At 50.2% G+C, this 24364-nt stretch overlaps 2 protein-coding genes across 4 annotated transcripts in view; one reads left to right on the top strand and one right to left on the bottom strand.

The window, feature by feature from the left end:
- Positions 1-19207, bottom strand: part of LOC130524841 (PH and SEC7 domain-containing protein 1-like) — a 35006-nt gene extending 15799 nt beyond the window's left edge. The window contains exons 1-10 of one of the 3 annotated variants that reach the window (XM_057031303.1): positions 18984-19206; positions 9703-11853; positions 9493-9610; positions 8498-9023; positions 7927-8394; positions 4891-5070; positions 4416-4496; positions 3859-3971; positions 3481-3539; positions 2942-3031 (exon numbers count right to left, since the gene is read on the bottom strand). In XM_057031303.1, coding sequence (XP_056887283.1) covers positions 2942-3031; positions 3481-3539; positions 3859-3971; positions 4416-4496; positions 4891-5070; positions 7927-8394; positions 8498-9023; positions 9493-9610; positions 9703-11676 — 3609 coding nt within the window. In that variant the 5' untranslated portion in view covers positions 11677-11853; positions 18984-19206. Of the gene's footprint in view, positions 1-2941; positions 3032-3480; positions 3540-3858; positions 3972-4415; positions 4497-4890; positions 5071-7926; positions 8395-8497; positions 9024-9492; positions 9611-9702; positions 11854-15251; positions 15407-18983 lie in introns of those variants that run through there. The other 2 variants (XM_057031312.1, XM_057031320.1) reach the window with 2 other exon arrangements.
- Positions 19208-21288: 2081 nt separating this feature from the next.
- LOC130525007 (elongation of very long chain fatty acids protein 6-like) lies at positions 21289-24364 on the top strand. The gene is made up of 4 exons (XM_057031652.1): positions 21289-21578; positions 22058-22189; positions 22264-22415; positions 22941-24364. The coding sequence occupies exons 1-4, from the start codon at positions 21478-21480 to the stop codon at positions 23369-23371; spliced, it is 816 nt and encodes a 271-aa protein (XP_056887632.1). The 5' UTR covers positions 21289-21477; the 3' UTR covers positions 23372-24364.

The raw sequence follows: 24364 nt of genomic DNA, 5'->3' as shown, positions 1-24364 counted from the left end.
AGTGTGGACGGAGCCGCACAACATTGGGCTTTCAGCAGAATCGGCATCCTGCTGTAACTGCTAACCATCATTAGCCCCACTTCAAGCTTTAAAGGCAGAGGGAGAGACAGAGGATGCATATATGAGACTGATGATAAAGGAATAAAGTTTTCCTTCAAAGCGCTTGCTCAGGCCTGCAGCCAGAGATTTGGATTCTACAGGGAGACGCAGCAAATACGCAGCAACTGTGTTTTCCATGCAAGCTGCCATCTCCAGTCATTCATAATCTCATTTACACGTCAATCATCTGTCCGGCACAGGTCCTGGAAGCTCCCGTAAAGGGCGGCAGAGTAAAGAAAATGCATCGGACATCAGCCTGGAGGTGATTTGGCTTGAAAAAAGGCAGCTTTTTAACTAGTTTTTGGAGTCAAAGACGTTTGAAGTCTTGTGTTTCAACATTAATGCCGTCAGACAAACACCACGGCCCAAAAATGTGCAAAAGATTCAGAGGAAAAACCAACAGAGACGAGTTCCAAAACCAGATTTTTAAATTTATAAATGTATACACTGATTAATCAATCAAAGTGTTTTTTCTAAATGACAAGCTGGACCATGCAAAAGCGATACTGCCCCCTAGTGTTCTGGAAGAATTTCAGTCCCGTTTCTGGCAAGCTAAAAGAAGGAATATCGCCCCCTAGCGGACCAAAAGTGGAACATCCGGACAGAATGGAGTGACGGAGTTATTCTGAGTGATTTCTGTGTTTATGACAGAAATGTGATCATTAATAAATGCTTTGTTGCTTAGATGCTGACCATTCTCCCTACCTGTGGCTTTTATTTTGACTAATAAGTATAAGTTTGTGAGTGAGGGAGGAAAAGATGGTCGGGACTCCATCAGGGTAGTTTATTGCCTCATTATGAACCCTGGAAAGAGAAGCGCCTGATTGAGACAAACAAGGAGGAGTCGCTGACCTGGCGTGTGTTGTTGTGGACACTCCATCCTGTTACTGATGGGATGCAGCCATACGCAGACATCCTTTCTCATATTATGAGCATTTAATGAACCTCCATCTTTAATTCACTTCCTACCTCTTTACTGGAACATATGGGCTGAGAGTTAAATCATGATTTATTTCCGCTCTGCTCCATTCTGAACAAAACCAGACGGAAACAACTTCAGACCCCAAAGAGAAGTCGCTCTAAACATTCCAAACTGCCAAAGGAAACGATAAACAGAAGATGTAAATGTCCCCAAACGGGACAAATTTTTAATCTTCTACCAGGTGTCAGTATAATACAGAAATAATTCTCCATCACAAACACACAGAAAGATGACGAAGCTCTATGTCTGCGCAGGTTTGGCATCTTCGCCTTCTTCCTGGCTCCTTTTGTGATGCATTTATGGCCCATATAAACCAAAGGTAGCAGACGAAAGAGGAACTGGGAGAGCAGGAAATGAGGGAAGAGGGGGAGGAATGGAAATCATTTTGTTAGAGGAAATGATGGCGCGATAATAAAGAAAGTGAATGAGGGGAACAAAAGAGGGGAGGGTTCACCAGTTGCCTTTATAGTCAACCTATTTAAATCCTTTCATCTATACGGCGAGAAATACTGCTCCATATCTAAATGTGGCCTTAAAACACCCTCAACATTTGTATGATTTATTTATATATTTCTTTGTATGAAACCATTGACCCCATAAAGAAACAAAATGGATGGATTCTTTCATCTATTTAATCTTATATTAATTGTGTACATCCTGAAATGTTTACATTAAAAAAAAAAATCACCAGAAATGTGGATCAATAAAAATGAATCCACTGTCTCGTCGATCACTAAATCAGTTCAAGATGCTTCTTTCCTGTAACGTTTTCATCAATCAGCAGATAAACATTCATCGATTTATGCGTTAATCCATCTGGAGGTCATCTGTCCCCCGAGACTCCGGAGACGCAGACACAGGTGACTCTGCTCTGGAGTCCACAGACAGACGGGATAAACCACCGCGGCTTAACGGGAACAAGATAAGAGCGGGCGGCCACAGCGCTCCCACAAAGGGAGCGCCGCTCCAGGGGAAGGGGGATAAAGGCGCGGCAGCAGCCTGGACGGCCTGATTACAGCCACTCTTTCTGGATGTGCGCGAGCGTCAGCGAGACAGCCGCTCCGCCGGCCTCGTTAAGATCACGGTCACGTGGCCTCGGCACGGACCGACCTGCCCTCGATAAAACTCCAGCCTTTCATTCCGGAGCCCGCTCTGAAACGGGCCTCCCGCCTCTCCTGCATTATAAAGGCGCCGCCACGACCTGTTGACGGGCCCCCGGGGGCCTGTGGAGTGTTGACGGACCGCTCTACAAGGCCCGTATCAGCGGCTCCACCATTAGGCGCGGCTGGACGGGGCGTCCTGCGCTGATTGAGTTATTAGGAGACAACGCGGGGCCCCGGGGCCTCCGTCTGAACCCCGGCTCTTGCTTCACTATCTATTACAACCAAACTCAACCGCGTTAAGCTAATAGGCTAATCAAATGCTGCTGAAGCCGAGCAGAAACTCCCCGAGGGGGTCCTGCGTTTCATTCCTCTCGTCCCCACGTCGCAAAATAATTGGTCTTCCGGGCTGAAGCGAGCGGGTCCGGGCACGCCACTTCAGCCCGGAGGCCTCTGGAGACGAGGTGAACGCCAGATGGCAAGTGAGCACGGACCAGACAGCCTGGTCTGAACAACGCTGGCACGCTCAGTCCGCTCGCTGGCGTTGGGAATGTGTGTCAGCTTCTGTGATTGTTGTGGTTCAAAATGTCAGATTTGGGTGTTTTTTTTCCCTCCAATAGCCGGATTCTCTCAGAGGAAGTACTGCTCAACCACAGAGATCAAAGGAAACTCGGCCTAAGAGGCTCCGATTTCCTTTTATTTCCTAAAAATCAAACCGTCCTGGTTATTTGATGTGCCTCTGAATCAGAAGTGATCTTACTTTGAGCAGATCCTTGTGAAAATCCTGGCCGTCGTTCAGTCCTTCCAGGTTTCCGACGAACTGTGCACACGACATCCTTTTCCCGATGTTCTGTTAACGAGAATTTAACTTCACTTTTAACGTGCACCCTCCGCGTTTAACGTGACGGCTCTAGTCGTTCTGTCAGAGGTGCATCGAGGACACCTGAGTGGCTCTTCATTCGTGTCAGAACCGGCAGTGTTGATGATCTGGGCTCAAATTAAACTTTCCCAGACAATTTTCCGACATCAAATCTGTTCTTCCTTCGCAGAGCTGATCCTCTACCCAGTCCTCACTGTAGCCCCGTTAATTAATCATTCATCTGCAGAGCTGCTCTCTCACCGAGGAGAGCCGCTGATGGCCCAGATCTGCAGGAGGCTCCGACTATAAAGGAAACAGATTCATGGCGGAAGGAGCTCTGCACAGGCAGATCAGCCGGGGTCCGATATTACTGCAGCTACAAAGATAAACTTAAGAGCCTCACCAACCCTTTCCCAGCCTCCTGACCTTTGATGGCTCACCTGACCGTGTAGATCCGTGTTCAGCAGCATGAGGGCGCAGGTGAGCGTGTGGACGGCGTCTGAACGGGGGGGAAACCGACAGTTAGCCTCATCCAAAAGTATCATCTTCGCCCCAGAACGGACCGAATTCTGATTTCGCATCCCGGCACATTAGCTCACAAACTGTGGACTAACGAGAGCGCGGAATAAACTGGGGATCAGTAAAAACTCTAAACTCTCGACCATTTCAATTTTCGACAGTGCATAAAATATTGATCAGACCGCCACCCCCCACCGCCACCACCCTCAGTGTATTAAATATTTAACAACGGACAGAGTTTTCTAATATTTTATGTGTCATTTGCCTTTAATCAGAGTGTACTAAAATATCTGTCTCACCCTCCGATGGTATCACTCTTGGGTTGCAGGACAGGTAACGCTTGGAGAAGTGTGACAGGACTCTCTCCCTCTCCTGTGTCTCCCCCATCAGTGCAAACTGCCCGAGGAGCGTCCTGCAGCCAAGAGGGTCAAGAGACGTCAACAACAGCATGGCGTAAAAATGGATGCATTTTAAGTAAATTACCAAAAGGGGACCAACTAATTAAATGCTGAGTTAGATTATTTCATCTGTAATGTTTTAGAAAGCTAACGCCAACTTGCTTTTGCTCAGGTTTGTTTCCAAACGTTCGTTTTGCTGAAGCTGCAGAGGAAGTGTGATGCTGCCCTCTAGCGGACGAACACATAACTCAATTAAATAAAAGCCTCAGTTTTTAAATTGAATGAACTTTTAAACGTTACGCGAAAATTACAACCATCTAGAATTTTAAACATTCCAATGAAAAATTGCATCCACGTCATGATTTTCACTCCCTAGTTCTCTGTCATCGATGATGGAATCATAATGTGCGGCCTGTATCAGCAGTTTCCAGATTACTCAGGTGTTTCACGTGTCTCACCGCAGAGCTTGGTCCAGACTGAGGCCCGTGAAGTTGAAGAAACTCAGATATTCTTCTGCCACCATGCGACTGAAGTCATTGCTGCAGAGACAAACACACACACCATAAACAGCGGAAACTGAAGGTATCACAGATGAGTAACAAACATTTAATACAGCAGAAAAACAACCATATTCACGTTGGTGTTGAATGAATCACTTTTTAATGTTGAGACTCCAGTTACTGGGAAACGCTTTTCAACATTATACATGCGGCCGTAACAAGGAATTGCTCATTTAAACTTCAAACAAAAAGAAAAACTGGTCATCAGTAGTGAACAGAAGTAGCAATGGCGCCCTCTGGCGGTCAGAGGTAGAATGTGTTACTCACAAAACCTGCCCCAAAGATTTAAATGAAAATGATGCTGGTGGTTTTGTGGAGTTATGTAAAACAGTGTTCAAATGTTACTGGACAGAACCAAGTCCTGACAGCTCACTTTTTGCTGAGGTGGGGGGCGACATCCGATTTCCTGAATCCATCCAGGTTGAAGAGGCGTTTAGCCAAGCGTTTGGCAGCCGCCACATCAGCGTGGCGGCTGCCATTGGTCAGGGTGTCACTGCTGCTCAGACCCAGTCGGTCCACCTCTGGGTCCGAAGCCAGCCGGGCCCTTTCCCTGCTGAAAACAGGTGTGAGAGTGTTTGAGGAAGGGGTTGGGAGATTTTAGTTAGGGTCATGTAAATTATCAGCCATAAACTGGCACAGATACAGCAGACTTGAAGCAGCACGTCCTCGATGAGGTCGGGGGGGTTGACTCCAGCCAGAGCCGTGAAGAGGACGAGGCGAGATGACCTGACCTGCCTCGAGGGAGGCGACAGGACGCCGCACAAACGCACATTCACCCAAAAACACACCCTGAATATAACAGGCGTCCCGGGAGAAAGCCCACGTTCCAGATGTCATCAGATAGAACGTTTTCATGGGAAAAGAAACATCTTTTTAGGCTTTGAGTGAGAGTGAGAAAGAGGTCTAAAGGTCAGTAAACCTCACACTGCAAACTCTCAATAAGTGAGATGACGAGCAGCCGCTCAGCAGGGCCAAATATGGCACCGACGTGTCAAACTGACACGAAAATGTGGAGTAAAATTTAAAAATACCTTTTTAAAAATGACTTTCACAGACAGCGACGTCGTGTCAACAAAATTATAGGAGGACAAAACCTGTAAATGGTGAGACTGACGACTCAGTCAGGGGGAACCTTCCATTCACAGCCGCACCAGTAACCCAACACAAAGGCTCAGGTTTTAGCCCTCACGATCCCGTAACCACGGTGATATTCAAACCCTCCCGTATGTCAGACAGGTAGGACAGGTTCCTGGGCGGGGACGTACCTGTGAGGAGACCGTTTGATCGGCGAGTATTTCGCAGATGAACCTTTGCAACAGAAGAGCGGTCTTGACCTTGACGCTGCCCCCCGGCCGGGACCTCGGCCGCTCGCCCGGCCGGCCCCTCCTCTCCTGCCGGGCCGGACACCTGAATGCATCACGGCCGCGTCCCGTTGTCAGGCGCTAAAGCAGCCTGGCTCCTCTGGCGCTGGTCTCCGGTGATGATCTGGGACTGAGACTTCATGGACCCCCCCTTCCTGCTCCACCTCTGACTCGCCCTCTGTTTGCTGTCATGTGAGCTCCACAGCCAGATTCCTTCCCCCGACATTAAACGCTTGTTTGCCTCTCTTCCTTTATCGCTCTCCCTGTTAGCTGTTGTTTCTATTCACTCCTCCCTCTCTGCTCCGCTTTGTAAACTCTCTCTCGCCGACCTTGGATCGGAAATGCTCCTGGAAATCCACCTCCCTCGCCTCTCTCAAAGGGCCATTCACTCCTCCAGTTACGCGTTCTCGTCCATGTGACCCACCTTGTATCTGCTGTATCTCTTTAAACTGGTTTCCATTCAGCTTTGACCACTGTAGTTTGTGTACAGCATCAGGTGGGAGTGCTGGAACCCAGCAGGCCGGTTCAGAGCTCCAGCACCTGTTGACGCTGTAGCAAGGGCTCCTCACACAAAGCTGTGAGGTCTTGGGGAAATTCCTGGTTTCAGCCTGTGTCCCCACGTGGTCGGACTCTTCCTTTAATCCACTGGGCAGCTCTGTACAATGAACCACTGTCTGAGGGTGTCTGAAAACAGGAGGAATGGAGGAAGTGGGGGGGGGGGGATTCCAACTTTTATCAAAGGTATGGAGCTTTTTGGAAAACCGGTCCGCCTCCAAGAGTCCACATATGGTGCTGCCTCAGACTGCTGATTATGAAGCCAGGATGTGATTGATGATAAATCAAACATTTACCTGGATGAACCCAAGCCTGATATCAGCCTCATGTAAACAGGAAGTTGAGAGATTTCCACATTAAAAACTTTTCTTATTACTTAATTTTTTTTCTCATCTCTGGTATACAGATTTTCTGAAACTGGTGTTTATTAATATTCATAGGTGAGCTTCACTTGTTTATTTCCCCCCACATTAGGGGTCTGTGGACTAAATAAACACATAAATAACCCTAACCCTAACACATCTTGATCAATGGCACTATTATGATCCCGACTAACGCCCATTTCCGCCACCTAGTGGCCAAGAACTATAACTGCAGGTGCCACCTCCGCAATGCTGCGATAATTAACTTGGGGTGTCATTCAAAAATCCAGTCTACCTTCAAGCAAAGAACTTAAATCTGCGACATGTTTGACCAAAAGAATAATCTCTGCGCACAATATGAGATTAAATAGGGAAACAAAGAGTCCTGAAAATGGGGGCCTCGTGGAGAGTTACAAAGATATCATTGGGAAGCTGCCTGTCAAGGTGAGTCCCTGGGTGCTGCAGTCATCTATTGCGCGCACACACACACACACCGAACTCATACACACAAACCCACACACACACACAAAAGGGGCTACAGGCAGCCTTCCCCTGACCTTCAGTCTAAGATCCAGAATAGCACTGCGGTACTGTTCTGCACGAGGGGAACAAAATAAGCATTAATCTTCTGGAGGCTGCCAACAAGCTCCTTCTGTTGAGAGTTTTGACCTTATCGGAGGCCGATTGGAGCGATAGGAACCTGTGACTGCTTAAAAAATATCCATGACGATACATAAGGATCAGGACTTTTCCTTTCTTGAAAAGTCAAAATCTTAAACTTCAGAGTTGAACAGAGGTGAGTGTATGAGATTATGATGCTTGTTTTTGATTTATTTAGCAGGAAGAAAAGCTGAGGAGAAAGCAGCACATGAGAACTATACCATCAACAATCAGGATCAAGCACTCAGCCTTGATTCCAGTTCTGACATCTGGCCACTTGAGGAATAGTAGTTTAAAATTCCCTCACAAGTAACCCCAATTTTCCCCTGGAAACAGCTGTTCTACCCCACTTTTTTTTATTTTTAACAGAAGCTCCGTCAATCAGAGGAATCGTCCCAGATAGAAACAGAAGATTTCAAAATAAAAGACTTCGGCAACAACACTGATGAAGTAAATGTGCCGCGATCTCACCTGGACAAAGAGAAGGAAAAGGTGCTGCACCAGCTGCTGCCCAGCTGTGCACGGCCGTGTCCTCCTGGGGGCACGTCGTCCGAACCGCTGCTCAGCCGCTCGCTGGACGGCGCCCGGGTGGCGTCCGAGTCTCCGGTCACGGTGAAGATGGAATCGGACAGAGAGGGACGCTCATCGTGTGCTAGAGGGGCAAAACTGAGCTGGACGATCTGCCGGGCGGTCTGACAGACCGGAGCGTGGATGGTCGGGGTCAGTGTGGGGAGGTCAAAGGTCAGGACGGTCTGAGTGCTGGAGGTCAGCAGCTCCTCGCTGTCCAGGCTGTTGTATGACGTACCCTTGGCCCTGTGGGATTCCATGATGTTCTCAAAGTGGCGGCTGAAGGTGTCCTCTGCACCGCAGCGAGGACCCGAGACCAGGAGGGGGGACTTGAGGGCGGGGTGATGGTTGTCGAAAAAGGTTTCCGTCGGTCTGAGGAGAGAGAACGAGTGTGAACGAGTTCAACTTGGCTCGACCGCTACTTTAAGTTAACTCTGTAGATTTAAACCACGGGGAGGGGGGGGGTCATGTTCACCTCTTCATCAGGCGGCCAAACTCCTCTGCGTCTCCTTCGGCAGCGTACTGCTGCTTCCTGTTGTCTCCCTGCAACCTGACGCTGGCCCAGCTCACCATCTCTTCCTCTTCCTCCTCCTCTTCCTCCTCCTCTTCACTGGCCTCTTGGATCCCCTCTGCCGCCCCCCCGTCGGCCACACCCCCCAGCGGGCTGCTGCCCGTCCCTGAGGTGCCCTGCACGCTGCGGTTGCTCCCAAATGCTGAGTCGGCGTCGTCCTGTTCGGCCAGCAGCACCTCGTCGATGTCCGTCTCGCGGTAGCAGCGCAGCGGCACGGCGTCCAAGTCGGTTTCTGAGTACTTCAGGGTGCGCCGGATAATGCCGGTTTTGGGCGAGGTCCCGATGATGGCTGGAGGAGGGGTGACCAGTTCTAACTCGATGTGCTGCACCTCATGGTTGGCAGAGAGCAGGGGCAGGGAGGAGGGGGGGGTCGGGGTGGGAGACTCGCTGGACGTCCCACTCGGAGGAGCCGTGGAGACTTCAAGAGAATCTGGAGACAAAGAGCTTCACAATTAGAACCCTTTGATCTTCTGTGATCAGAACTCCAGTGTCGCCTTTTACTTATTCCCAGCTGGAACGGGATGATGCGCTCAAACTAAAACTGGGTTTTGGAGCGACATTTTTAGACATGATTGAAAAAGTGCAGTTAGGAAAATGATATCGCTAAATTTAAACTGCAACTAATTATTCTATGCATATCAAACACACACACACAGCCCAATTTAGAATAAACCCTGCAGAGTTCAATAACTTTCTTGACAAGAATGGAAGCCTTTCAGACGTTGTTCATGGAAGTTAGCAGATATATCAGGCTTTGGAACGATGCCTGCTTCTATTCATGGCACCGGATGAAACAAACGTCCCCTAAACGAGCTACAGTGACTCAAGTATGTGAATAACGCGGGGAGATGAAGAGAAGATCCACTCTGACGTGAAGCAAACGTGCGGCGTGCTCTCACCTTTCTCCCCCCTGCATGCGCCGTCCTCAGCGGGGGTCCCGAATAAAAACTCCCACTTGGCTCTGGCGATTCTCTGACAGTGGAGCGAAGGCGTGGGGGCCGCACAGCCGCTGTCCATCTGACGGAACAGACGGGGTCATGGAGCAACACGTTAGCTTAGCTTTACCAAACTAGCGTGGTGGAAAATGTTGAGGTTTTTCTAACGCCCACCTGTATTCCTGAGGAGGCCACCCCAGTCTCGTTGCTGTGGTGACTGGACTGACTGGATTCTGGGGACACGCAATCCCCTAAACTGCCCGTGACCCCGCTGGAGCTCCTGGAGGAAGACCCTCCTCTCGTCGTTCCGTTCTGCTCTGGAGGTTCGTCAGTCCCCTTCGGTCCTTGCTCTCCGTCCTCACAACCCTCGTCCTCCTCGTGAGAGTCCAGAGCCACCGGTCCCAGGAGCAGAATCTCCCTCCGCCTCTGCTCGGCCCGTTTGTGCTGTGATGTGGGACTGAGCTGCTTGCATCCATCATCGGATCGCCCGTCGGAGGTTTGATCGATGCCGTTCTCCACTCCAGACCCGGGGCCCTCCTCCGTCAGGTTCCCCCACTGCTGCCGTGACGTCCAGCTAACCGGCGCCTCCTCAATGCTCCGACTGAGAAGAAGACCGCGATCGGGCTCCGGACTACTCCCAATCTCAAAACAGCTCAGGTCTCCGCTCTTGTCCCGGCTGGGGGACCAGGGCTCTCTGGTGTACGGGAGAAACTGGTGGCGGTGCAAAGTGGGTGTGTCTGGTGCTCGGAACTCTGCTTGGAACTGCCTGGGGTCTCTCATGGGCGAGCTGAGGTCCGAGGGCGGATGAGCGGGACGGATGACACGTGAAGGAATGGCGGGGGAAGTCTGGGATGCTGCTAGGTGGCCGCTCTGCTGCGGAGCTTTCTGAGCGCCCTCCCCCCGGCTTTGGGGGTTTGTTTCCTGCGGCTGAGCTGTAGAGCTTTTAGGCTGGTGACTGACTGTGTTTTCAGGTGCTGGCGTGTTTTGTTCGTTTAAAGGGATATTCATCTTGACTATTTGCCTTGAGTGTTGTGCATCTTCGGAGTTTGAGGCGCCCACAGCCTCACCTAAGGAATTGTGCAATGAGGACCTTTTTGCTTCTGGGAAGATAGACGATACCTTCGTTGCTTCCTCCAGCCCCTCTTCAGGCGGATGGGCTGGAGAGGAGCCTCTAGTATCGCTTAATTGATTTAAGCCCTCAATTAAATTATTGCCAAACTGGAGGATTGAGCCCTGTGCTGAGTTGCTCCTGTTAGCGTTCCGTTCGTTGTCTGGACACTGAACGAGTCCCTGGGACTCTACCGACGACTGCGGACGAGCATACTTTCTGAACTGGGGGAGAAATTGCTCCTTCGCTTGGCTCCTGGGGAGCCCGCAAATAGCCTGGATCCTCTCTGCTATGTTTTGGCAGCCTGTGTTGTTCTGACGCTGAACAGGCGACCCGGCCCAGGACTGACAGCGTGGCTGGAGGTGGTAGTGCGAGTTGTGCTCCATGGCGTGGGCTAGCTTAATCCTCAGTAAAGGGGAGCCGAACTCCTCAACAGCCCTCTGCGTAGCTGCTCTCCCGATGGGATCTAAGGGCGGTTGACGAAGGCCTGGAGAAAATGGCTGCTGGTGAGTCCCTGGAGACGAAAAAGTCAGTTTGGGACTTGAGCTGCACGAAGAATCGGGACTAGCGCGCCAAACCGGGTCGTTCGGCCTTGTACGGAACTGACAAGAGGTGGGTCTTTCCTCTCTGCTCCCTCTTTTGCAGGAAGAGTTGAGTGGACTCTTCACCGTTTTCACGTTTGGCTTCTCGATGTAACCGAAAGTCACCACCGACCGCATGCGCTCGCTGACCTCCTCCTTGCCGAACTCCGGGCGTTTGGCTGGCGTCTGAAGGAAGGGAACCTTCCCGGAGGAAAGGGAGCATCCTTGATCGCAGGGCGCACTCCAGCGCTGGGTAAGTGACGGGGAGATGGAGCTGCCAGGCTGCTGGAAGTTGAGGGGGGCTTGAGACGGCAGATGGTGAACTGCAGAGGTCTTGGCAGCAGCCTGGGAGGCGGTCTGGCACTGCCCCTGAGAGACCCCTTCTTCTTTCCCTCCATTCTGGCCTGGAGCAGACCTCACTTCCACATACAAATGAAGGACTTTTCCAGACTGGGACATGACCTCTGCGACAGATTTGCTAGGTTGGCTGTTGTCTTGCTGGTGCTATCAGTTAATTTTAAGCCTCTTTCTTCTTCCTGCCAGAGCATCTGTGTGCTGAGTCAAGACACACATGTTGAATGACCAGAGGACAACTATGCCCGAGAGACGCTTCCCTCAGCTCCCCGATCTTCATAGCTGCAGGAAGAAAGGAGGGTGTTAATGTAAAAATGGAGGAATGGCGTTCATCTAAATTCTTAATGAAACATTTCGGCACTCAAGCTTTCAGTCACAATGAGCTCAGCCTTTAATGGATCATTGAAAACCACATGAACGGGAGTAAATTTGATTGCAGCGACGGCCGGGCCGATACCGAGGGCTTCCTGTGGGCTAAAAATATCCTGAAGGTTTCTGTTTCCTGGCTCTGTCTGTCCAACGGACCCAGGACGCCATGTTTTCTCTTCCTTGAACTCCTACTGAAACGCATCAAATTGACGTTGCAGCGCCGCTGAGTGTTTCTCAAATGCTGCCACTAATTTGGAAGCTACTTGTTCTGCATCTTTCTGCCACTGTCACACCTCGGAGCTAATGTTCCCGCAGTCACGCCATCCACAACAAAGGCCTTTGTCCAGCTGCCGGAGACTCCACGGGGGTCCCGGATGTTACAGGGGTGTGTGGAGGACCAGGCGGCTCCTTGTTTGCAACGCTTGATTCAAGATTTACAGATTATAAGGATAAAGGATTTAAGATTAAAATACCGGCCTGATGAGTGCTAACATGTAACAGCATCTGAGATTTAGATAGAAATAAAAAGAAACTCCACGCTTTAATCTTTTAGGAAGGCTCGGGATCAATAAAGAAATGGTTGTTGGCATGACGCAATTCCCCAGCTCTCATCTTAAAAGTGGCGGCGCTGATGGAGCGATGGACCCAACGGGACCGTCGTCAGATGCGATTCTCAGCATCGATTGCGGAAGGAGCCGATTAGCCTGAACTTCATTTGTACCCTCTTGGATCCATCGATTGACCCTCGGAGACGGCTGGAATGTGAACATTAAAATGACAGGCGAGATGAAGGAAATGGAGAGACGAGGGGAGGAGGGTAAAAGCTGCGAGTCGTTAATGTAAAGGAAGGGGGGGGGGCTTGAGTGATGTTGGTGTAAAGTTACGGGAAGGAACACCGTCTCCATCTGAAACACTCGAACCCTCACTTAAGTAGGAAAAATGATTGATCAGCACGTTGCCGTCAGGAATTTATCATGACTCGAACCTCAGCAGTCCCCTCCTCTTCACCAGCACGCACAAGCTAAGCGCATCCTGGACTTAATCCCAGCTTCCTGTCAGATTATTGTGTTGTGAAGTCGTGGCGATGCGCGTCGTCGCGCCGCAGTCGTCGATCTTTCGCCTCTACTGTGGAAGGTCGCTGAGAACAGGCGGGCCGAAGGTCCAAAAGCGTCCTTGAAAATGCTACACGTGCAGGACGAAAACAGCGATGACGGAAGCATGGGGCGCTAACGCAGCGCAACAATCATCTGCAGGTGTTTGACAGCTGAAGATGTTTAGGTGTGAGACACAAGACCCGAGCCTTGTCCTTGATGCCCCCCTCACTGATCCACCACGGCTGTGCTGCAGTACGAGCTCGAGGCTCCCGGACCGCCGGTCCAGCTTGGCACCAGCTCTGATGGAGCCGTCACTGCGGCAGCAGGCGGGAGGAATAAAAACAGAACATCAACGCTCGCCATCTGCCACAGCACCGTGTGAGTTACTTTAAACCACTTCCAGTCGCTGTTACAGTAAACGGCACGCTGCTGCGGTCGGTCACATGACCGAGACGGAAATGAAAGTCGGTCAGTCAAATGAGATATCGAGCACTAACAGCTCATGCATCCAAGGCCGGACAGGCTGTCTGGAGACAACGTTCGTTCATACCAATTAAGCCGAACGTCCATCACCTCCTTCTGAACGTCCATAAATAATGTGCTGTTTTTTAAGAGCGAGCTACAAACATTCTGTACCTCAGATAAGAAACCCTTTTTCTGCTCACTACCGCCTGTGTGAGGCTGAGATGACTCATTGTGTTAGCGTCCTTCGGGCTCACGTTGCTGACACACACACACACAAACGCACGCACGTGGATAAACAGTTTTGGCAGCCATTTATGAGTCAAATCACACAGGTAATTAAACCCCAGCCAGTGCACTATCATTAGCTCCCCCCAGCTGATGCTAATATTAGCGCTATTAGTTTACTGTCCCTAACAGCTTCAGCGTGAGTCCAGTAATGTGGCAGGTTACAAATTAAAACCTGGAGCTTTTCAGGTCAACCAATGTTTGTTTGTTTGTTTTTTAAATCTACATATAACTCAATAGAGCGAAGCGCTCTGCTGTGTTGTCAGCCAAATTCCTCTTCGCTTTCACCTTCAAACGTGCACTCAGACAAAAGAGGAGAGTCATCTGACTCATGCAGGGGGAACAGAAAGTGCGTGACAGGATACAATCAGCACCGCAGCCGCCACCGCCGCGTTTCTGATGTTCTCACAAGGTTTGTGACACAAGGAACCAGGAGCCGAACAGCTTAACGTTTTAAGCCTGCAGGCAGAAGCCGTTCGCTTCATTAGCATCAAGCGTCGACATGGTTGAAAGGTCCATTTCTTCCCCAAACCTCCTGAAATGAGCGTGGAACCGAGAGCATTATTGTGCCCTTCGGACTCGACTCGGTGAGATGTACGACAGACTGATGGCACAGCGAGATGAGGCGCCCTGTTTTGACAGCTTTGTGGGTAAGCCTACGCTGTCGCCAAGGCAACCATACAGATGGTTGTTGCGTCTGGGTGCCCAGATCTGATTCGATCCCTTGTATCCAATGGTATTTTAAATTTTTGAGGGGGGGAACTGAGGCCGCCTCTGAACAAAGCTGATGTTTTTAAGTCCTCCCCAGGCTCCATGTGCACCAACTTTTGCTTCTTTTGTATGTTGCTTGACTTGATTTTAAAATTGGGCTAAAAGCAAAGGATGGATTTTACCGGGCAGTGAGCGAGAGCCTTGAAAATGAGCAAACAGATGAACGTTTTTGAACAAATCCGTAATAAACATTGAACCTGCTGAAACAACAAAGAGCCTCCCTCACTGGACTCGGGGTCTATTTTTAGCCCGTGCGAGGATGCACACAGATTTCTGCTCTTCCTAAACTCCTCGACGCAGACGTTTATGACAGCCTTGATATGAATCCACACGCAGCAGCAAGAAAGTCCTCCCGCTCTCCCCCCCTGGAATGAAGCCAGCGGCAGCCTCGGCCGTGTCTCCCTCCTCCCTCTGGACCTCGTTGCAGCAAAGTTGGAACCCATGTGGTCAACGAGGAGCAACAGTCTATCGTGGGGACTTTGCTGCCCTCACGTCCTCTCATTCATGCCTCCCCGAGACCCACTATCCCCCCCCGCCTGCCCTTTAGTCACCAGTTAGTCAGACCTGGCGACATCTGGACCGTCTGAGCGGTCCTTGTTTATCCGGCTCGACCCTGAGCCGTCGGCTCGACCCTCCGTTTGTACCACAGACGCACCGAGGCGTCCGGAACATCTCTCCTCTCCTCCTCTCACTCACCTCTCGGCTCCTCGCCGTCTCATCCGTGCAGGGCTTCACACCTCCCACGTGCCTCCCCGTGTCGCATCCTGTCTGCCGTTTCTCTGCTCCGACCCTCTCGCTTCCCCTCCTTCCTCCTCTCTTCTCCCCAGCAGAGCGGGGCACTGCAGACCTGTCCGATCAGCCCCCTCCTCCCTCCTCCCGCCTCCCTCTGGAAGCCCCGCCCACTTCCCCATCCCTCTGCCTTTCACACGCATGCTGAGTCAGTGTATGTGGGGGGGGTGCACGGACCGAGATATGAAGACTTTAAAGGCTCCGGACACTCGACAAGGTGAGCGTCTGTTCACCGTGAAACCTGCAGGCGGGATGGAAACGTGGGGGAAATGAACCCCTCCCCCTCCCAAACGCATAAGCACAAACAGCCCGTCAGTTCGTCGCCGCCATCCTTTCATCTCGGCTGACGCACGCAGACGTGCACGTGTTTAACAGGGGTTTCCATTCCGAACGGAGGCTCCGTCACACGCGTGGCCTCTGCACGCCGCCGTGGGCTTCGTTCCTGTTATATTCGATAGCTAAAGTAGAAAAGTGGAGAACATTTCCGACAGCCGTCACGTTGGGGCCCAACGTCTCCTTTGCTCAACACGTTGGACGTTGTCGCCGTCTCGTTTGCTTTCTTTCAGGCGGCCCCGTTGACATTAGCGCATCACAGTTTCGCTTCAGGTCGACCGGCGAGATAGTTCATCCGAACGCCGCGGGCAGCGGTGCGACTTCCTGTTTGGGCCGTTTTAATCCTGCGACCTTGACGACCGTCTGAGCAGCTCATTTACTGGAAGCCAAAGGAGTCTGGCGCTTGACATAAACTCTCCCCCGGTACCAAGGATCATGTCTGACTCGCGAAATCAGCCTTCACTTCCTCTAAGAAGACAGAAAACCGGATCAGACCGGCCTCGCCAAAGCCGCTTATGTTTAGTTATATTAATACCTCGCAGAATCGGGAGGTTTGAAAGTACCGCTGACAGGAGGATCGCCGGTCCCTCTTTAGTCTAAACCGGCGGGATAAGAGGGCGCCGCCGTCTCGCTTTAAGCCGCATCTGCTCCTGCAGCCTCCAGCAGCAGCATCAGCACTCCCACCAGTCTTTGAGGGGCGTTAAGCAGCCGAGGTGAAAACAAAATCTATTTTGGGGAAAATAACGTTAAGGCCAATCAGAGGGAACACTGGTGTGTGCTGGTCCCCCCGCTCAGAGAGGGCGGGGCCCTCCAGGGCCCAACAATGATGGCCATTGATGGACGAGGCTGAACTCCTCACTTTCCCAGACTGTCCTAATCACATCTACGGGTCAGAAAAGACCGAGCCTGAGCTCCTGTTCACCTGTTCAATTGATCGTGATTCTTAAAGAGCATTAGCTGCTCGCTTGTAGAGAATTAAGAGGAGGAAGTTGGCGATGCTCAAAGTGCCGAAAGGATGTTTTTCTGTCGCACCACATGAGAACACAGAAGGAAAAACGCCTCAAGCCACCAAGAAGAGTCTTGTTTTTCGGCTTCTGCTCCTGAGCCGGCTTATTTTTAGCTTGACTAAAACAGTCATTCTGCATTTAGCCGCCAGTGTTCCTGCATCCCTGCAGATTTTCCATGCGATTGAAACAAAGTCAAGCAAATTTTCCGACTCTTTCGCCATTAAAATCCCCTCCAATCGGAGCAGAAGCTGAGATTTTTGGCATCAAGCCGTCAAGCGCCGAGGGGGAGAAATCGATTACTGGCAATGAAACGTGATCAAGTAGCCAAGAGCGACGCCGACGGTAACCGAGCAACCGGCGAGGCCTCATAAGAATAACGCGCCTCTGCAACAGATTTGGTCTTTTTGCTAATCATTGAGGATCCGGGCCACCACAGAACACTCCATCTGCACCGCAAGCAACACGCGGATCCGTATCTGTGGAGCTGCTGAAGCAGCAGATGATCGCTGCTCACACGCACACACACACACACACACACACACACACCACACACACACACACACACAGCACAGTTGTAAAAGGGAAACGCTCCACATCACCATCACAAGCTTGCTCCTATCCAAATGCTAAAAGGCCCTTTTCACTGCCAGCTCTCGCACCTCCTAAACACTCCCACTAACACACCTCCTGAATGCATTCTCGGCCTTCAGTGCGTGTCGTCGAGAGAAAATGGACCCTTTCGCTCTTTATTACTGGGAATTAAAGGTTTGCAAATATGCCCAGAACGGCGGTGAGCAGAAAAGGGCCCTTGCGGAGCCGAAAGTTGCCGCGAGTGGGAGAGTGTGGGAAGATGTAAAAAAAGATTGCGGGAAGAACAGAAAGTAATTCATGAGCGCGTTGGTCTCTTCTGCTGCTTCCTCAGCGCCGTGAACAACCGAAAGAACCTGCGCCCAAACTGAATGAAACAGGCAATCAAATGCTTCCTTCATCTTCCAGCATCTTCATACCGCCGCGCTTCTTGTTACCTTCTTTTTTTTGTCCACTTGAAATCATAATCCATCATTTGATTCATTTGTTTCATTTAAAAACCACAATGCATAAAGGTGTAATACCGCGGGAGACCGTTAGGGGGCGACTCTGGTCGCTGTGACTCTGGAATCAAACGGTTTTTCGGTTTCAACAATGTTTAAAACACTGTTTGCTGGCGGCAGCGACGCGACGTTTGTTTCCGAACGAGCACGTGGGTGCCATTTCTGGGCGTTAATCCACTTCACTCACTAACAGGTTCCAGTCAGCTGCAGAAAAGGCGAGAGGTCAAAGTTCGCAACAAACAGAGGAAGCCTTTATTCTGCCGAGGCAGACGACCTCTCGGGGCGCAGGCAGCCCAACAAATGCGGTGGGGTAAACGTGAGTTTCCGCCCCTGTGTTTTTATTTCTCTGCAGGAAAGGTGGGAAGAATGGAGGCTTTTTTGCCCCCCCCCCCTTCGTCCATTCACCCAAACCTGGCTGCAGTCTAGACAGCCCCAGATGGGGAATTCATGAAAATGCAACAAATAAAGGCAAAATGTTTCCAGCTGCAGGGATTGTGACTTATATTGGGGGGGCTGCAGACGGTTTTCCTGCAGTATCATTTGTCATCAGCAAGATCACGTTAGCCTACAGGCTAACCTGAACCTGATGCTGACAACTCCATAATGTTGCTCCTGATTTCCCCCTGCGCCAAATAAATCTGTTAACTTCAAGTATATTGAAGACCCGGCCAACGAAAGGTGGTTTTAGATGAGCGTTCTGAAGAAAGGTCAACCGACGGAGGCAAATTCTCACGTGGTAATTCGAATGAAATCCTGATATTAATCAAACACAGTTTAATCGTGGGAAAATCTGGGCTTGATTCGGTCAAATCCCGGTGATTTGACTGCGAACCTGGGAATCTGAACTGAAGCGGAGCTCAGACGTGCACCAGGTGTGTTTTCTCTTCAGGTGCAACAGATCAGAAATCTCCTCACGTTCACGTTTCCGTTACAGCAGAAAATAAACCCCAACTTTTCCAGCCTCGGGGCGACACTGAATGCGGTGCCTCCCCGCATCCTCCCGCGCCTGCAGCAGCGCGTTCAGGCGGCGCAGGACACTTCTGTCTCGGATACTCGCGTGCGCACACCGCGTCCCTCCGGAGCAGCCAAAACATCGCAATGCCACCTCGACCCCCCCCCCCCCCCACACACACACACACACACACACACACACGCGCGCGCACACATTCTTCCACGAACGCGATGGCGTCGATGAGACGTTTACTCACCGGGGAAGCTGCGTTGTTGTGGAGCAGCAGCGATGGTTCCTCCGACGAGGAACGAAACACTGCGGTCCGTGCGTGCGTGTGTGTGTGTGTGTGTGTGTGTGTGCGCGCGCGCGCGTGGTCAGGTGGAAAGAGCGATGCTGTGAAATGGACAACTCTTCCTCGCTTTTCCTTCAGCATCGCTCCTCTCCCGCTGTGCTGGTTGTGCCTCCTCCTCTTCCTCCTCTTCCTCCTCTTCCTCCTCAGGCTGATCCGCAGGAGCCAGTGTTTATTCTGAGTTAATTAACAGTTCAGCCAGTAATGAGGATGATGCACTCATCGTGAATTCACCCACGGGATCAAATTTGTTCAATGAGGTCTTCAGCCCCGAATTAAAATCTGCGGGTTGTTATTTCAGCGAGCTGAGAAGGTCCCTGATTAAACTGCTTATTTTGCATCATAATTACGGTGTCTGGTGTCCTGTTCTCTCAAAAGGCAACAGATAACCAAATTTAGCACCAACACCATGTCCACCAAAGTTCTGACCACCTGCTGGGTCCATTTACTATTTATTTAAAGGGAAAACAGTAACGCTATTTACAATTTATAACATTTTTTTTTATTAGGTTATTTATTAGGTTTTTTTTACAGGTTATATGTTTTAACATTAGTGAATTAATTAGCTAAGAGCATAATGGTCATATTTTGGTACTACAAACAATGTCAATATTGTAAAAATGTCCCCTGAACACATCCAGATATTGAATATTAATTAATAATTTGGACAAAAGCACCATGCCTGGTTAAATCGAACGACACAAGGAAGGTTGTCATGGCTACTGCCTGAAGAGCCATGAAGGTAATTCTGGGATAGAGGAACAGTTACAGAAAGCATGTGTGACGTTTTATTCCGAATATCATTCGCAAACATTGTCTGCGTTAACGTGCAAACATAGAATCGGCCACCAGGTGGCAGCAGAACTTCCAATCTACAACCATAATGAATAAAAAAGATTATTGTTCACAAGTGTGACACCAATCATTCAGCGAGATCGATGTTCAACCAGGGCTGAGGGAGAATTATTGGCGGCCAAATATAATGTTCCACAGCAGAGGTCGGGGTGGATTACACCTGATTACCTGAAGAGGAATAAAGGAATACAATTGGGTTGCTCAGCGAAGAGGCGGAGGTGATGCTGTCGGACATGAGTGGGGCTGAGATCAACGTCTCATCATCAAAAACCTCCGTTTCATGCAGCAGGAATCCTGTGAAGAGCTGGACAGCAAATATTCAGGTCCACATTCATGGGACTCATCATTTTATTCAGTTTTTCCTTCAGTTTTTCCAGCAGCAGACGGTTGCTAGCGTTTAGCTACACTGGCTGTATCGTCTGTGTTCTTTGATTCGGCTTTAAACCTTTTTTTTTTTTAGACCTAAAAACGTGTTGCAACACAGCAAACTTGGAAGTGGGCCGACCTTTGACCTGCACAGTGGGCGATCATGCTGCAGAGGGTCGTCCCAGCAGATGTGACTCTTACGTAACTGCTGAGATGTTTTCACATCTTTCTAACATCTCACCGCCTGCAGAGCACAGACTGAATCCCTTTACTCAGCAATCAGAGATAAAAAAAAAGGGTAATTTCACGGTGGATCTGGAACGAAGCTGACATGTGACAGTCTCAGGACATTGACACCGGAGAGCCGACTGGGCGAGCTGGATTCCTGTTGGGAGAAAACGCCAGAGTTCAGCCCCGCCCACTTCACCTGGCGCTGCTGCTTTGAGCAGGTGGAGGAAGAAAAGCCTCTAAGCTGCACGGAGCATGCTCCAGTAAACGGGAGGGGACCCGGAGAGCTTCGCCTTCACAATAAAGGCTTTGAAAATGAGCAATTTATCGGTTGCTTTCAGTGTAAAATGAATCAGCATTATTAGACTTTAGGATGTTGAAACACTAATCACTTTCATTGACATTTGTTTTTGTCATCGAGGAGCATGTCTTGGAATAATCTGCCTGAAATAAACTGAAAAACTTGTCCAGACAGACTAGTAACACTCGTTTGGGAGAGACGGGTATTCAGTTATTGCAATGCTTAAACCCCTTTATGTTCAGTTTGTAGTAACGAGGTTTCTTTCCTTTATTTACCCTTGCTCATCAGTTTTAATTGCACTATTTTAATTTTAGAACGAATCGATTATTCTTACGCTTCAACTGCATCGAGTTTGTGTCACGAAAATGCATAGCCCGACATAAAATGATCATTTCCTGTCACAGCGGGAAGGAGTTTTATTTTGAAACTCAAGAGCGGAAGCGCTTTGTCAGCTTGTTACAGCTAACTTCGCAGTTGTGAAGAAAGTGACGGAAGGAACATCTGGTGGCGCTGCATCCTCCCATCCTCCCGCACTGTGGGCCCAGTTATTACATCCAGGATAAACCAGGGACACTCTTCCAGACCGTTCCGGGCCGATCCAGGCTTATTTGGCCGGTTCCTAGTTCGAAACCTCAGCGGAAGTTGCCGAAAATGAACGGGAATGAGCTGCATGCTCTGCTGAAGTCAGCGCAGTACGACTTCGAGGGCAGGTTCGACGAGAGATGGGCTCTGGAGTGGATGCAGGAGAACTGGTGGGTACCGAAGGGAGGCAGGTGCTGCAGAGGGCGCAAGTCCCGGAACTTTCCCTGCGAACCGGGGGAGAGTTTGGGCTCCGTCGGTACCATTAATGCGGCTTATTACGTAACTGCTGTTGAAAGTCCAGCAAACTGATAACTGTGTCACAACTGTGGGAACGCTTTTAAACATTATTTTAACGCCCTGAATGACTCTGTTACTCTATATTCAACCCAATGACGCCCCACGTAATCAATAGTATAAAGACACTCAGATTCAGTCAGACTTTTGACATTTGTGGGTTGCTGTTTTTTTTAAATTCTAAAAACACTAAGTTTAATCTTAAACGACGGATAATTGATTGCCCAATAGCAGCTGGGGAACCCTAAGTATTCCATAGGGTAACGGTGCGATTATAATGTGTGTTAGGAGCTCCAAATGTACCTTTCTGTGCATTTCAGTGCAGCATTACTCAGTTTTTTTTTGTCCTTCGCAGCTACAAGTCGTTTGTGTTCTGCGGCCTGTACGCCGCCTTCGTCTTCGCCGGTCAGCACCTCATGAGGGAGCGACCGAAGCTGAACCTGCGGAGGCCGTTGGTGCTGTGGTCGCTCTCTCTGGCCGTCTTCAGGTGAGTCAGAAAGGCCTCATTTACCAATGCACGGATAAACTGGGAAGTTGGACTGAGCTGTCTTTACTCCGCAGCATCGTCGGAGCCCTGCGCACCGGGTTTTACATGCTGCACATGATCAGAACCGCCGGCTTCAGGGACTCGGTGTGCGATAACGTCTTCTACAGCGCCCCCATCACCAAACTCTGGGCCTACGCCTTCACGCTCAGCAAAGCTCCGGAGCTGGGTGAGGCTCCGGCTCTCCTTAACGTCCTCGCAGTCTCCCGAAAGTCCTCGCGTCGCCTTCAAGGCGGCGGTTAAAATGCTGCCAAACAGGATTTTGTTGGCAGGGACGCGGGTGCAATGTTGCTCGCCAGGTCAGGGTGGAATGCTTTCATATTCCGGCCCGCTGGACCTTCACCCTCAAAGACTCGTCAAAGGAACGTTCCAGGAAGTCGCGGAAGTCCGTAGCGGGCACGAGGCGCTTTATTTTGAAAGCCAAACGAGTTCACGGTTTAATCCGTACAGAGCGTTTTGGCCTGGATTAAACCTGTTGATCCGGCGCCTCGCTTCTGGGAGGCTCCCAGTCCGTCTGGTTGCCATGGCGCCACCATCGCGGTGCTGCTGGATCGGCAGCGCCCAGGCGCAAATAGGAAGCGTTTAACGGAACGAAGCGGTTGCGTCGGGTTGTCTTAGAGTCGGTTATTTCGCTGTTTAGGTTGGATTTGTGGTTGTTGTCATCGATACTCACGAGCATGTGTGTCTGTCCCAGGGGACACGGTCTTCATCGTCCTCAGGAAGCAGCGCCTCATCTTCCTCCACTGGTACCACCACATCACCGTTCTGCTCTATTCCTGGTTCTCCTACAGGGACCAGGTGGCAGGCGGGGGCTGGTTCATGACCATGAACTACACGGTCCACGCCTTCATGTACTCCTACTACGCGGCGAAGGCGGCCGGCCTGCGCGTGCCCCGTCCCTGCGCCATGGTGATCACAGCCGCCCAGATCCTGCAGATGGCCATGGGCCTGACCGTCCTGGGCCTGGTGCACCGCTGGATGGACCAGGATCGCTGTCAGACGACCATGGAAAACATCGCCTGGGGCTCCCTGATGTACCTGAGCTACCTGATCCTCTTTGCCTTGTTCTTTTATGACGCCTACCTCAAAGGATCTCCCAAAGGAAAGGGATCCAAATCAGAGTAGAAGCTCTTCTTGTGCCTGAAGAACAACCGATAAGCTGCGAGTAACCCCCGCGTTCCTCACGCTAGCTTCTGAGGGGTAACAGCAATTAACGTACAGTTTTACCATAAAGTAGCTTCAGACTGAGATGCCAGATGATTCAATTACTGTAGCTCAAATCCCAGCACGTGTGCACGTTTGGGGCATTTTATTTTGACCTGTGACATATAACAGAGGAGGTGGTTCTTACATTACTTAGGAGCCATTTGGGGGCTTTTGTGTGCGGATAGAAGGTGCCAACAACACCTGGTACCAGCCATCCCAGATGTTTGTCTAACACACAGGGCTAAAGCTAAGTCCTTTTCTAGCTTCCTTCTTTAGCACTAAAGGTGGTTCAAGTTCCCTCAACTGGACGTCGTCAGTGTCAAAAAACCGTCAAAATAAGGTGTCGCCTCTTTAGCCAATGGGTGTAGACGAAGACACGCCCACTTTCTGTCTTCATCTTATTGGACATTTGATCTGCCGTTGAAAAAAAGGGCAAAGGTCGTCCACGTTATCTGGCATATCACCACAAAGCTGCAGTCAAGTCTCATTTCTGGCCGTCGTGGCCTAAAAGGAAGGACAATAGTGATACGCTCAGGTTGAAATACAGCAAAACAGCATTGTCACTGAAGACACACTGATTATTTCCTGTTTTATTTACACAGAGGAACATCTGCTGCTCACAAACACACCATTCCCAGTTGTGAAACTATCCTTTTGTTGCAGAGGACTTTGAGACCACTGCGAGTTCAGTTTTTACACTTAAACACACTCATGCTGGAGAGGAAATCTGTGAGTTTTAACTTTAACAACCACTTGTAAACCTCCCAATTAATTAAATACTAATTTGTCAGCAGTGTTTCCTGATTTTAACGTTGACAGTTTTCAGCCAGCCACTGTGCACGATAATGCTGCTGTTTTATTTGATTGCCTTTAGTCTGACTGCTGCTCAATAAACTGCAATGCACAAAATAA

This window comes from Takifugu flavidus, chromosome 1 (genome assembly GCF_003711565.1).
Source record: "Takifugu flavidus isolate HTHZ2018 chromosome 1, ASM371156v2, whole genome shotgun sequence".
In the NCBI taxonomy this organism is placed as follows: domain Eukaryota; kingdom Metazoa; phylum Chordata; class Actinopteri; order Tetraodontiformes; family Tetraodontidae; genus Takifugu; species Takifugu flavidus.
Note: the sequence above shows the minus strand (reverse complement) of the source record. Positions and strands in the feature narration are given on the sequence as shown.